The 12534-nt window shown below is 38.8% G+C and overlaps 1 protein-coding gene across 5 annotated transcripts; it reads right to left on the reverse strand.

Annotated features, from left to right (window-relative positions):
- Positions 1 to 1589: 1589 nt before the first annotated feature.
- Positions 1590 to 9872, reverse strand: LOC104439057 (hypothetical protein). Of its 5 annotated transcripts, none has more exons than XM_010052193.3 (14): positions 9557 to 9872; positions 8521 to 8583; positions 8042 to 8441; positions 7891 to 7954; positions 7196 to 7413; positions 7072 to 7108; positions 6654 to 6952; positions 5779 to 6187; positions 5583 to 5683; positions 5437 to 5480; positions 4544 to 4724; positions 4043 to 4187; positions 2665 to 2795; positions 1590 to 1933 (listed from the first exon to the last, which is right to left on the reverse strand). In XM_010052193.3, the coding sequence occupies exons 3-14, from the start codon at positions 8216 to 8218 to the stop codon at positions 1778 to 1780; spliced, it is 1962 nt and encodes a 653-aa protein (XP_010050495.2). In that variant the 5' UTR covers positions 8219 to 8441; positions 8521 to 8583; positions 9557 to 9872; the 3' UTR covers positions 1590 to 1777. The 5 variants fall into 5 exon arrangements, with proteins under 5 accessions (XP_010050495.2, XP_010050482.2, XP_010050488.2 ...); XM_010052180.3 differs by having other exon boundaries at positions 7039 to 7108; XM_010052186.3 differs by having other exon boundaries at positions 7039 to 7108; positions 8521 to 8606.
- Positions 9873 to 12534: the final 2662 nt, after the last annotated feature.

The following is a 12534-nucleotide window of genomic DNA, read 5'->3' on the forward strand; positions in this document are numbered from 1 at the left end:
AGCCCAAGTAGTGCTACTAGGACTTAGGCACGACTATTGAGGATCCACGAGCGTCAAGGTCTCGGCCCGAGCACCACATACCTAGCCTAGCTGTTGTGGATCAAGTTTGGGCACTAGTGTCCAATCATATATTAAAAAATGATTTTTAATTTTTAAAATAAAAAGTAAATTTTCTTAATTTAATCCTATCAATTATGAAAGATGTTTCGATAACTCATTTTTCTTAACAATTTAAATGTCGGAAAATGAGAAAAAATATTTTGTAAGGCAACAAATTTTCTAGAGAACAAATGATCCCAATCACCATAATGCAAACTTCATTTGGCTACTTTATCTGCACGTTGACCCAATCGTTTTCTACAAGCAAACGTGCATATATATAGGTTTAATACCCCAAAAAACTCCAAAATGATACACACATAACAAATTTACTCCAAATTAACTTTTTTATCATAAAAAAAAACCCCAAACTGATACGCATATAACAAATTTACTCCCAAACTAATTTTTTAATGACGAAAAACCCCAAACCCATACACTTATAATAATTTTACTGCAAACTAATTTTTTGACTGCCAAAACCCCCAAACCGGTATATTACCTTCCGTTCAATTATATTAATACCACGAGAAACCACGAAACTGGTATCCGTGACAAATAGATTGTAAAACCTTAAATTAGTATATCAAGCAATCGTCATGTATCATCTAAATCAATAGTTTGATAGTAAAATTTGATGGAAATAAACATAAAGTAAATTTGTCAAGTATACCAATTTGAAGTTTTTGAGGTAAAAAAAATTATCATTGGGTAAATTCATCATTTGTACACCAGTTTGAGTTTTTATATTATATTAACTCTATAATTTAACCACGCATCCTGTACGGTAGAGACGCATCTTCAAATCCTTTCAGTGTAAGAGTAAGGGCCCTACAAAGATCTCCCTCATTTGTGCATAATTTATTTTTGGAAGGTGAGCACTTCAAAAAAGAAAAGGTGAGATTTCGGTTCTCTTTTCAGCGTTTATTCACACTTGGTTTTATTTCAAAGTGTAGGATGATACCCACTTCTGCAAAAGAATGCGCATTCAAAATCACAAGTGGAACATAATCTTCAAGAAATTTCAGATGAACAACTTCGGAAGCTCACTACAGGAACACGCTTCGGAAGCTCGCTATAGGAACATGCTTCGGAATCTCGTCCTTGCAATCAAATTTGGTTTTTGCGAGTCGAATGAAAAATACTAAATGCAGGACCCACAAAAATATTGCATCGATCCGAGCTTCTCGACCGGGTATGAGTCGATAAGTTAATCTAAGAGAACCGAAGAAAAGGCTCATGCCCTTTGATTTGATCGAAGTTGCCGTCAGAAACCAGTATCTCATTGTCGACACGCTTGAATGATGACAGGTTATGGCTTCCCTTGGTAACCATAAGAATTTAAACCGCATCCAGGACAGGCATAACTCAAGCGACTAGCAAACTTTTATTGAATCTAACGCGGTTACATAAAGCTATCACTAGCCAAAAACCATGAAAAACATCAGGGGTGAAATTAGGCAGCCATGCGTTTCAGGACCATGAGAAGATCGATAGAAGTATCGGTTCTATTGGCAAGGTTAAATCACATACTCTAAATATGGACAATTGAAAGATTCCCTCAGATCAAATCAAAATAATTTTCGGAAAAATGACAAGTTACAGACAAAAATGAGCCGCTCTGTGTATCGAGCAATGTTCACCAACAATTATGGTTAGCAACATCTGAAATAGTTAATTAAAATTCACTGTTGTAAGAACCCAAGCAATTGAAAAGGTCATCATCGCTTTCATCAGACTTCAAAGAATTATGAACCTCAGCATCACCTTTACCATCTTCATCTCCTATTTCCTCATCTTTCTCTAGCTTTTCTGCAGGCTTTTCTGCTTCCTCCTGCACCCAAGAAGCATATCAATAAACAGCCTGATTTACCAAAGACAAAACTGCAGCTTTTACGGCATCGATATTTGAACTCCAACCCTGTGGGCTCAACAACCAATTGCTAGGGTTGCTACCACTTAAGATGCACATACTTCACCTTTAGTGTTACATTTAACGACTTCCCTAGGATTATGACCCAACTAGGATTGAGCAATAGTTTAGCAGGTCAAAAAGCAGACTGATTTCGTGGCCGCCTGTGCATCCAGTGACAGTAAATAGTCGAACTTATTAAACTGATTCACTGATTTTTTGTCATGGAATAATGTACAAGTCAGCGATGAGCCAGGGGAACCAATCCCTCTATGCAATGCAAGTGATAATAACAGATGCCACTCACCCACCATTCCATTTGTTGTATGAAATATGAATTCATCATTTACTGTATCAACCAGATTGTTACCTAAAATACGAAACTTGTACAGCGTGAGACGCAAACCTTAGCCCTCCACTTTTAAATGTGCACACTTTGCATCTGACCTACATGATTTTGTGGCAACATTTCATACGGGTATACCATTTATCGTCACTGTTTTCATCAAGCCATCAACAACCACACAGATGGCGGACAAACCATTAGAACAGGTTGAACTGTCAACTCAAACAATTACTTGACCAAATAGTCCACAGATCTAGTTTGACAGCTGTGCACAGTTCAGTTTAAAAGCTTTTTCCTTTATACATACATTGGATTCAGGTGATGACTCCCCATCCTCTTCCTCAGCTGTCATGCTTGCCGAAACATCTATACTTGACTCTTTCCCTGCTCGGGCAGCAGCTTGGAGACGCTCAATCACCAATTCAAAATGAGAATGATCTGCAGAAATAACATGATATAATGGACATTCGCTTACCTAACATCTGATTTCCTGCTAAAATAAGAAAAAGTATACCGAAGGTCTAACTGAACAATTTGATTGTGGTCGGTAGGGGAATATCACACATTGACAAGTCAACGCCTGACGAGCCAAAGAAGAAACTCCAACATTGCTTAAGACAGGCAACCCATGACATTTTTAGACAAGCACAATTCTAACGCAATAGAGAAAGACAACTAGTTTTCAGTAATGATTGTCGATGAGAAGTTCCTGAATCTGGTATATCCCATGCAGCCCACAAAGAATGACTAAAACCGGGGGAAAAGAGCAGTGTAAAACCATTTCAATTCACAGCTACGCTAATGCACAAAGAAATTGCTCTAGTAATGACATTATGCTTGAAGAAGATCGTGCATAAAGATTCAAGAGAATGGATCTCTACTTGCTGTTCCAAGTAAAACAACTGGCAATAATGTCAAACGTATTATCGTTCCAACCATCCACATCAAAATAAAAAATCCCCGCGAACAAATACAAGTGGAGTGGTGTGAAAATAACGAGAGACTCTGCACCAGGACAGGGAGGTCAAAGAAATTACTTGAAAAAATGAGCGGACATTAATAATGGCAGAGAGAATGGGGAGGTTATTGTGATAATCTGTTATACAAGAATATTATGTCTGAAACTAAAGATGTAAGAATGATAGAATTGACATGGCTTACTGGCAAAAAGATAGAAGGTGTCATGCATGCATTGCCATTATCTTCACTGTGAGGATTTTAGTTGAATAATATACTATGAAGCGCACATAGTTTTAGTGGTTTGTCCATTTTTACAATAGGAAGTCAGAAAATTATATGTGTCGGGTATAGTTAGTTCACAGGGTATATATAGTAAACATAGCTAAGCTTGTTTAGATTTGATTAAATGATTACTACATATATAGGTCAGTGATTTTATAATTCAAAGTTTAAAGGATCTCTCTATTGATGATCTATCAAATTTACTTCATATATTCCATTTGGTTTTTGAAAAATTAACTTTCCTGGTTAAATCGGTTTTTTGGTTTCACTGATAAAGGTAGAGATATCAATTTCGACACAAAGATTAAGGTGTAAAGAGAATAAATAGTTCAGGACCATCCATTATCTTGTCTTCATTAATGCCACGTCATTTTCTAACATTTTTCTCTGATAGCTATAAACAGGGAAAAAGAAAATGGACAAGGAAGTGGGAGATGTCTCACCTTTTGCACGGCTGGCCAAAGCTTCAGAAAGCCCTAACCGATTTTGACGTTCTTCTTTCTTAAATTTCAACTTTATTTGCTGGCGTGTCAATTTGGGGAAGAGTTCCTTAATCATTGAGAGATCCGTTCCAAATTGCCTTATACCCTGGAACAAGTTGTGAGGCATTGTGCTAAGTATCGAACTGGTGATCCAGCAATGGGCTGCATTTATGTCTCAGATATAAAGGAACTCTAAACCCTAATCAAAACTGACAATTTTGCTGAAGAAATAATGTACCAATTCTCAATTTAAACAAAAGCGAGAAAGAAAGAGAAAAAACAGAATTTATTCCAATAAAGATAAAATAGTCTTACTCTCTAGGTGCTGATTTTTTCAAATGCTCAAGCAAAGAGGGGGATTGGGGAAAAAAAATTACCAGGCAGTTCATATGCAACTAATTCCCTTCAGAAGATTTCGATTTACAAAGCAAATAGAATGTGTTGTAATTTGATTCCACGCACCTTATAAAACAATTCAGTGTCTTGCTTTGACCACCTAGTGCGAGGTGTTTTCTCCATGAAAGACTGGTAATTGAAAAATAGAGGAGCTGGTTCAGCACTACTGCTGGCTTCGTTTCCTTGCTCAGAAGGAAAACTCTCACCTTCCTTATGAGAAGCATCTCCTTGAGTTGATTTGTCAGAGCTGCATTGATATGCAATTAGACTCCTAACCGCAATGTACTCAGCATAATTTCACTAAGCGCATAATCAATGCAAAAGCCATGTTCCGGGTTTCTATTATCTCTATTTTGGCCGTTTAGCATATGCACTACAATCAAGTCAACTTAATTTTTCTGACTGTTAGTCTCGGCATAGGACTCAAATTAAACTGTAGAATCTAAACAGACTCCAAAATTTCTACTTTCAATGAAGAAGTGGCCCCGTTAATCAGCTTTTGATTTCTCTTCCATTTACTTGGCATTTTGCTAGACATATTAATTAACACTCAAATCAGATGTTATCATTATTATACAATATCCTGCTCTGAAAATGCATCAACAGACGATTGCGTACATCAGAAATTAAAAACAGTATATGCAGCTTTTGACTCCTTCCAAGATCTCAGAAGGTCGCAAAGATATTATGCATCATGAGGGCATGATGCATCATGTTCACAGCAGACAACCCAGTGCCACAGGGTAATGTTCACTCTCTTAACACAAGCTGCCACATATTTTGTTTCTCAATCAAAATCTGTTATTGGAAAAGAAATTGCCAGAGTTTATCCAATAAGAGCTTCCAAGAAACTATGTATAAAAACAATCAGCTAAACCAATTATGAACAAACTTCAGCAATAACTTATTGCATTGTCAAATAAAATAGTAGAGGCAAATATCACAGTGGATTCAGATACCTCTGATTGCTTGAATTAAGTTTTGATGGTTTTGCCTTTTTGACCTGCAAAACAACACATATAAGCACCAGAATGAAGAATAGCAACAAGTCTCTGGATCAGAATTCAAAATAACCATTAAAAAACTAAAGAATATTATTTTATACCGTTAAACGCTCCTTATGTTCTGCAAGAAGAATTAGATCCTTAATGGGCAACTTTCGATAGTCAATTTCATCCTCCGGGGTTTGAAGCAGAACCTTATCCACTATATAAGAGGTAATGATATGCATGTGGTGAGAGGGAGAGAGAGAGAGAGAGATATCAAACAGGAAATTCTCAAACACCCATAGATGTTATTACCACATCTTTTGCCACGTCGAGTAGAGTGAGAGAATTTCTTGCGAGGTTCTCCAGTACTTTTTTCAGATGCTTTATTGGCCTCTTTCTTTCTTTCTTCTCTCTGTTTCTTAGCCAACGGTCTTTCTGGCTTTCTTGGAGTATTTCTCTTCTGAGAGGAATTCCGTGGCCTATATTCATCGCCTTCATATGGTTCATCTCCATTGGAGGGACTATGAGAATGAGCTTCAGCTGAGTTGTTGCCATCAGAGTGAGCCTCGTCATCAGATGCATCAACAAGTTGGCTTGGAGTAGGACGCTTTCTCAACTGCCTTGATGACATGTTCCCTTCACTCACGGTATTAGACATACAGGATTTATCTTGGATCAAACGAATATCTGACGCAGCCCAAGTTTCTATATGGTGGTCACTCTGCACAAGCCAGTTAAAAGATTAAGTAGGGCCTGAAGATAAAATCAGATATGCACGTTAAAGCATTTTAATAGTAAACTAAATCTTCATCAAATAGCTTAAACTTTCACCTAAATTGCATGTATTATATTAATTTTTACATTGTACCAGATCAGAAAGTTGTGATCACTTAAAAACTAGAGGTATTATAATCAATTTCAATGGCTTGATCCTGACCAAATTCCAGCTTACATGTGAAGTGAAGATTTAAAAGCATGTCACCATTAAACCATGCCTTCATAAGCCAGCTTAAACTTTGTGCACTCATGCTTTCTACCGTAGAGATGTATGCTCATATGCCAGACTCATACAAATAGTATCAAAAAACAAGACTCCTGTATAGCTGAATCACTAAATGTCTACATGCCAATGTGCTTCATTGCTGTCTTGATACAATTGAAAACCAGCACTTCAGTCAAATGATTACCGAATCAGGAGGCACATCAGAAACATCCACCGTATTTGTTGAGATGAGTGTATCTGAGTGTGATGGTTCATGAAAGGTTGGATTTCCGAAAGTACTACCTTCCAGCATAACGGATGAGTAATCGAAAATATCATCAGGTATGGAGGCAGGAGCTGAGCCTTGATCAAGATGGGTTTCACACAGAACTAGATCCTGGGGCAGATTACCAGGCTCAACTTCTGAATTAGTGATGCAAAAAGTACGTTTCCCTTCTCCACTTTGTAATTCAGTCTCCAATATATATTCTCTCTCAGACCTTCCTAGAATTAGCAATTTTGCATAAATTAGACAGCAGATGCAGCAAATAAGTGGCAAGTGAACTGCACTCAATAAGCAAAGCCAATACCAATGCCTGATGCAGTGATTCTCTCACACGAACCTTCTGTAGGTTGCACATCAGGAGAAGTCTTTGTTCCCTGCACAGAACCAACATTTATTCACTAAATTAAGATCAATTATTCCATGTTAAAGAGAGAAATCTGCAAACATGTACAGGTAGTCACCTCTGTTTCTGACCTGTCCTTGTCAATACAAGAATCCCCACTAACAGAAGCAGCACCTCGCCCATCAATTGCCATGTCTTGGGTCTCCTTTTCACAGAAACTAGAATGGATGTGAGGTTGTGCAGCATCACTTGCACTGGCTCCGATTGATTCAATGTAATTAGAAGCTGGATGATCTGAATCTCTTGTTCCATTTATGTCCCTTGAAGGAAGAATGGCTGTTGTTTTCTGACAGCGCTGTTGTATCCACCTGACTGGTGTCACTAATATCTGCAGACACAAACTTGTTTCTATGATCAGCATCGGCATCAACTTTATTGTGGGACTCATTTGCCTTGCAGTCAGTGAATGAAAAAAAGTGATATGATCACCATTATTTCAACAACCACAGGGAAAATGAGTCCCACAATAGATTTGATGCTAATGCTCATCATGAAAACATGTTTCTGTCTGCAGATATTAGCAATACTAGTCAAGAGAATGCAACCTCACAAAACAAAACCCAAAACTCAGCTAAGACATGGGCATTTGTAAAACATCAAGTGTGATAAAATTGGGGCTTAGGCTTGGGTTCAAAACTTGCCACAAGCCTTGAGCGTGATAAAATTGTGAAAAGTGCCACTTGGTTCAGACAAACATTAACTCAGTTTGATATACAGAAAAATGACAAATAAAATACATATCATAGTTCATACCACTGGTTGCAAGTGGCTGGGGGAGTATATCGCTAATGAGATCATCATCCATCCCTGCATCCATCTAAAGCCAAAAGCATCTTCTAGGTTAGAAATCTATGAAGCATTGTAGTGCAACACATTTAAGTCAGTTATATTTTGTCCAGCTCACCTCTCCATTAAATTCTTCAAAGACAAAAGAATCCTCAACATTTTGATTTGGCACGACCACATCAGAAGGTAGGGCATCTGAGGTACCAACATCCAGTTGAACAAGTTCAGATGAAGTATTCACCAGTCCCATGTGGTCCACTGCCAGTTGTGAACTTTCACTGCTCCTAGGCACCATTTTCTCAAAGCTATCAAGTGAAACCAAAGGTGAAGCATTGGGATCTGTCAACCTATCATCTTTTGGACCAATGTTCTCCGATGACTTTGTCGTGTCTGACACGGCAGTACTTGGTGATATGGCCTCTTTCTGGTCTTTACCAGGAAGGATTGAAGTCCCGATGAAGATGTTGGCTTTCTCAATGCCAGTCTTCCCTTGGGTTGAAACTTTCCAGCAGCAGTACCTAGCAAGAACTTGACATTAACCCCCAAAATCATGCTAGATATCAACATAAGTCACATTAAAGACAAAAACCTTCTTACCTCGCTTTACTGCAGGTATAGGAAATAAATCTTCAAAAGGATCCATTTTGACAAGCTTCAAGTCTGTTGCCACAGTCAGAAATATCCTATAAACTAGTCAGAACTTGCATTTCTTAAAAACATAGACAAGCTTTCTTCAAGAGGCTCTGAAAATAAGCATTGGATGACAACTGGAGAAAGACCATAGACATAAACAAAGAACGTTTCTAAAAATTCCCAGAACCATGATTCCACCTGGAACATATATATTTTTCATTCTCTGAAAATCCCCAAGAGACAACCAAAAATGGCCATATATTGCAATTCCTCTTAAGAATCACCAAAAGCATAATGCGACTTACCAGTAATTTTCTTTCGCAAATACCTCCTATGTCATATAATGGAAACAACCTCACAGAGCCACAAGCACGAACAGAATTAATCTCAGAGGCAGGGCAAGCTACCTCGGCATCAGCAAAGAACAGACACAAGAAGCTATTTCGGGTTGCCAAATGGTAGAACACCTCGAAACCCAATTCAACAATGCCCTTGCCTCGCCACAACTAACAGAACTTCCCCGAAACTCACAAACCGACTTTCCAACGCTCGATCTCAAGCTCTCGATTCAACCTTTCTTATTCTAGACAAAAGAAAACTAACACGGTACCGCAGGCCACGTCAAGTCGCATAAAGCCCCCAACTTTCTGATCCTAGGTATGCCAAGCCATCATCATCACCGCTCAGTCTCAAAACCCAAAAAGAGAAAAGTTGGCATTCGCTCAATGAGGACAATCCAAGACCTCCAATTCCACAAACCATGACTACAGACAATCCATAACATCATCGCTTCCCCCCCACCCCCCAAAAAAAAAAAAAAAGCTCTCATCGCGCCTAACGAATGCATCATACGTATATCGACTTGGCCAGACTTGCCCAATTCTTGCAGAACTTTCTCCCTTCAGACGCGTTTTTTTTTTTCCTCTGAAAAAGCCTCAGAAACCACCAAGAAATACCATACAGCGAAAGAAGAAGCGAGAAACCGTGTATCGGAATTTACCTAGCGGAGCAGAGGTGCGCGGTGAGTCGTGGCTAGGGTTTTACGCTCGAAGCCGGCGGGATTCGAAACGAAACCTGGACGTGGAAAGAACAGCGGATGGAAACAGAGCTGATTCCGTGCACTTCCCGAAGAAGTCGTCGTCGTCGACGATTGACGATTGACGACCGCCGGCGAAGACGAGCGGCGTACTACGGCGGCGGCGGCGGCGGCGGCGGCGGCGGAAAAGGAGCTCCTAGATTTTCTTCGCCCGACCGTCCGTCACCGCGCGCGCGCGCTCCCCCCTCGCTTCTCTACGCGGCGTGCGGGTTCCTCTTCAGTGGCGTTGAGCGAAGGAAGGAGAGAGAGAGAGAGAGAGGAGGGACCGAAATGGGCTTCTCTAAATGTGGGCTGTGGGCTTCTTTTGCGCTTCATGGGCTTTTCAGGTTCCTAATTGCTACTCATGGGCTGAGGTTTGCAGTAAGTGGGCTTCATTATCATCTCGTGGCTTCTTTGGTGAGCAAGCTTGTGGGTGTAAATTGATGGGCTACAATTGCTAATTATATTGAAACATTAAGCATATGTAATCAATAAGTATACGAACTTTTTGACTAAATAAAAAATTAAGGATCCCCAAGGCTAATTATTATAAACAAACATTACAAGACAAAGTAAAAATCCTAAAATTTTATAAACATTAGTAGCAAACATGGATCTAATATTAGTCTCATTCCCACAACTGCTACAATAAGCCATTCATTTATCTAAAACAGTTAACAAATCTTTTTCTAACACTAGTAAAAACCGATTCCAAAACTGGTCCAATCGATCTGATTCCCGAGTGGGACTTTACTTGGAACTGGGAATTAGACAGGTTTCAACCAATTCCTAGAAAATGGAACACATTCCTAGACCGATTCAAACACGAGCCTATTCCTAGATCTATTTTCCAAGTGGTCTGGTCTGGTTCCCAAGTAAACTCAATCCGGTTGCACACCCTTATTCAACATTACTAACATAAATACACAATATCTTGTGTATGCAATATATTGACGTTTGAAAGTTTAAGTAAATATGTTATTTCAATGTAATGAACACGACACGATCATTTTCCTATATTTGTTGTCATATTTTATCGTAATTACTGGGCTAATATTGGCAGTAATGTGAGGTTATTTACTGATGAACATGGTGAAGACGTGTGCAATAGCATGTGCTTTAGATAAATCAATGGTGGACTAGAGAGAAAAAAAGATAAAGCCGTAGGGAAAGGCCTACTTGCAGGTATTGAATTACGACTCATATCAGAGCACTCACCCAATTTATGGGTCTAGTCGGTCTACAGGGGTCTCAATTTTATCTCTTGGCATATGTGATGGGTCAATTGAGAGATTGACATATGTAGAAAGAAATTAGACAGTTGTAATTTTCAACTAACGGGCAAATTCATGAACATGAAGAAGAACTTCAAGGGGGCTAGGGAAAAAATTAAAATTCTTGAGTTGTTGCTGGAGATACCTGGCGAAATAAATGTGGAAGTTTTAAACGAAGTAGAACCATAAAGGAGGAGGGAAGAGCACTAGCAATAGCCAATGTGAAGATAATGCGGAGTTTGGGAGAGAATACTTTGAGTGCAGTAACTATAATTGGAGTTCTATCATGAGTGATAAGTAGTTAGAGAAAGAAGTGGCTGTAAGAACTAAGAGCACACATGATGAAACCCTGTAGACACTTATTGGATGGGAAAATTATCCAAATAGTCCTAAACATATTGTACTTTTGTCAATTTAGTCATAAACTCTTCAATTTTCTCAATTGATTCATAAATATTTTTATGTTTTGCTAATTGAGTTCATCAAGTTAATTTTAGTCGGAATCGCGTACGTAGCATGGACGATATGACGTGGATAATTTTTTAATAATATTTTTTTATTTTTTATTTCTTTTTTTATAACCCTAGTGAACCCTCATTGGCTGTGGGTGAGGGCTAGCAACCCTCTCCTAGTCTGAGTGAGGACACCGTTGCCTTCGCCGGCCACGGGCGAGGACCTCTGCACCCTTGCGTAGATCCAAGCGAGGGTTGCAATGCCCTTGTTGGCCAAAGGGCAAGGGTTGCAGCCCTAACTTGGATTTGGGCGAAGGTCAATGCCCTTGCCTATGGTTGAGAAGAGTTGGCCCACGACCTTGTTGGCCTAGGGTTAAAAAAAATAATAATTCAAAAAATATTAAAATATTATTAAATATTATCTACATTAGCACTAGCCATGGCCTATAAGATGGTTGGCTTTGACATGAGCGATTTCTAATTAAAATTAGCCAGATCGAATCAAACATGAATAGGTTTAGGACTTTTTATATCATTTTCCCCCATTTGATGGCCTTAAGCAATTTGAGGAAGCCATCCACAGATATGCCGTCATCGAAAGAGTTAATAATGATTTTATCAAGAACAACAACATGAGAATAAGGGCCAAATGTAAGGTTAAAAATTGTGACAGGCTTATTTATGCTGCTAGAGATAACAACACAACCTCGTTTGTGATAAAAACCTTCAAAGATGAGCACGTGTGCACCTGATCTCTCCAAGTGAAGAGGATTGCACATACATAATTGGCACCACATGGCTCAGAGTTTCCTTTCTCATTGGTTAAAAGGGGAGGGGAGATCAGCAGTCACGACACCTTTTATGCGTTACCACTGATGTCCTACACTATCTATAGAATATTCGACTTAAACCATAATTAATCCACACCACATAAGATATGAAAGTTCTCAATTAGCGAGCTTGTCATTATAACCTCATTAAAATGCTAATAGTTAAGAAATCTCTTCACATATAAAAGTTCGCTCACAGTGTGACTTAAACTCACGACTTTAAAAAAAAAGAAAAAAAAATAGGTGGTTCTGTGTTAGGCCAATCACTTTGGTGGTGGCGTTCTAATTCTGGACTTGGGAATTGCCTGCTATGTCCGTATAGGATATATTATATACAATGCTATATT

Source organism: Eucalyptus grandis, chromosome 1, assembly GCF_016545825.1.
Source record: "Eucalyptus grandis isolate ANBG69807.140 chromosome 1, ASM1654582v1, whole genome shotgun sequence".
NCBI lineage: Eukaryota > Viridiplantae > Streptophyta > Magnoliopsida > Myrtales > Myrtaceae > Eucalyptus > Eucalyptus grandis.

Excerpts from the sequence above, each read along its gene's own strand:
- LOC104439057 (XM_010052180.3), bottom strand. The coding sequence starts at position 8,218 with ATGGTGCCTAGGAGCAGTGAAAGTTCACAACTGGCAGTGGACCACATG. Across the intron at positions 4,188-4,543 it reads ACACTGAATTGTTTTATAAG|GGTATAAGGCAATTTGGAAC; the intron begins GTGCGTGGAATC and ends AACTTGTTCCAG. Across the intron at positions 2,796-4,042 it reads TTTGGCCAGCCGTGCAAAAG|ATCATTCTCATTTTGAATTG; the intron begins GTGAGACATCTC and ends TTATTTCTGCAG.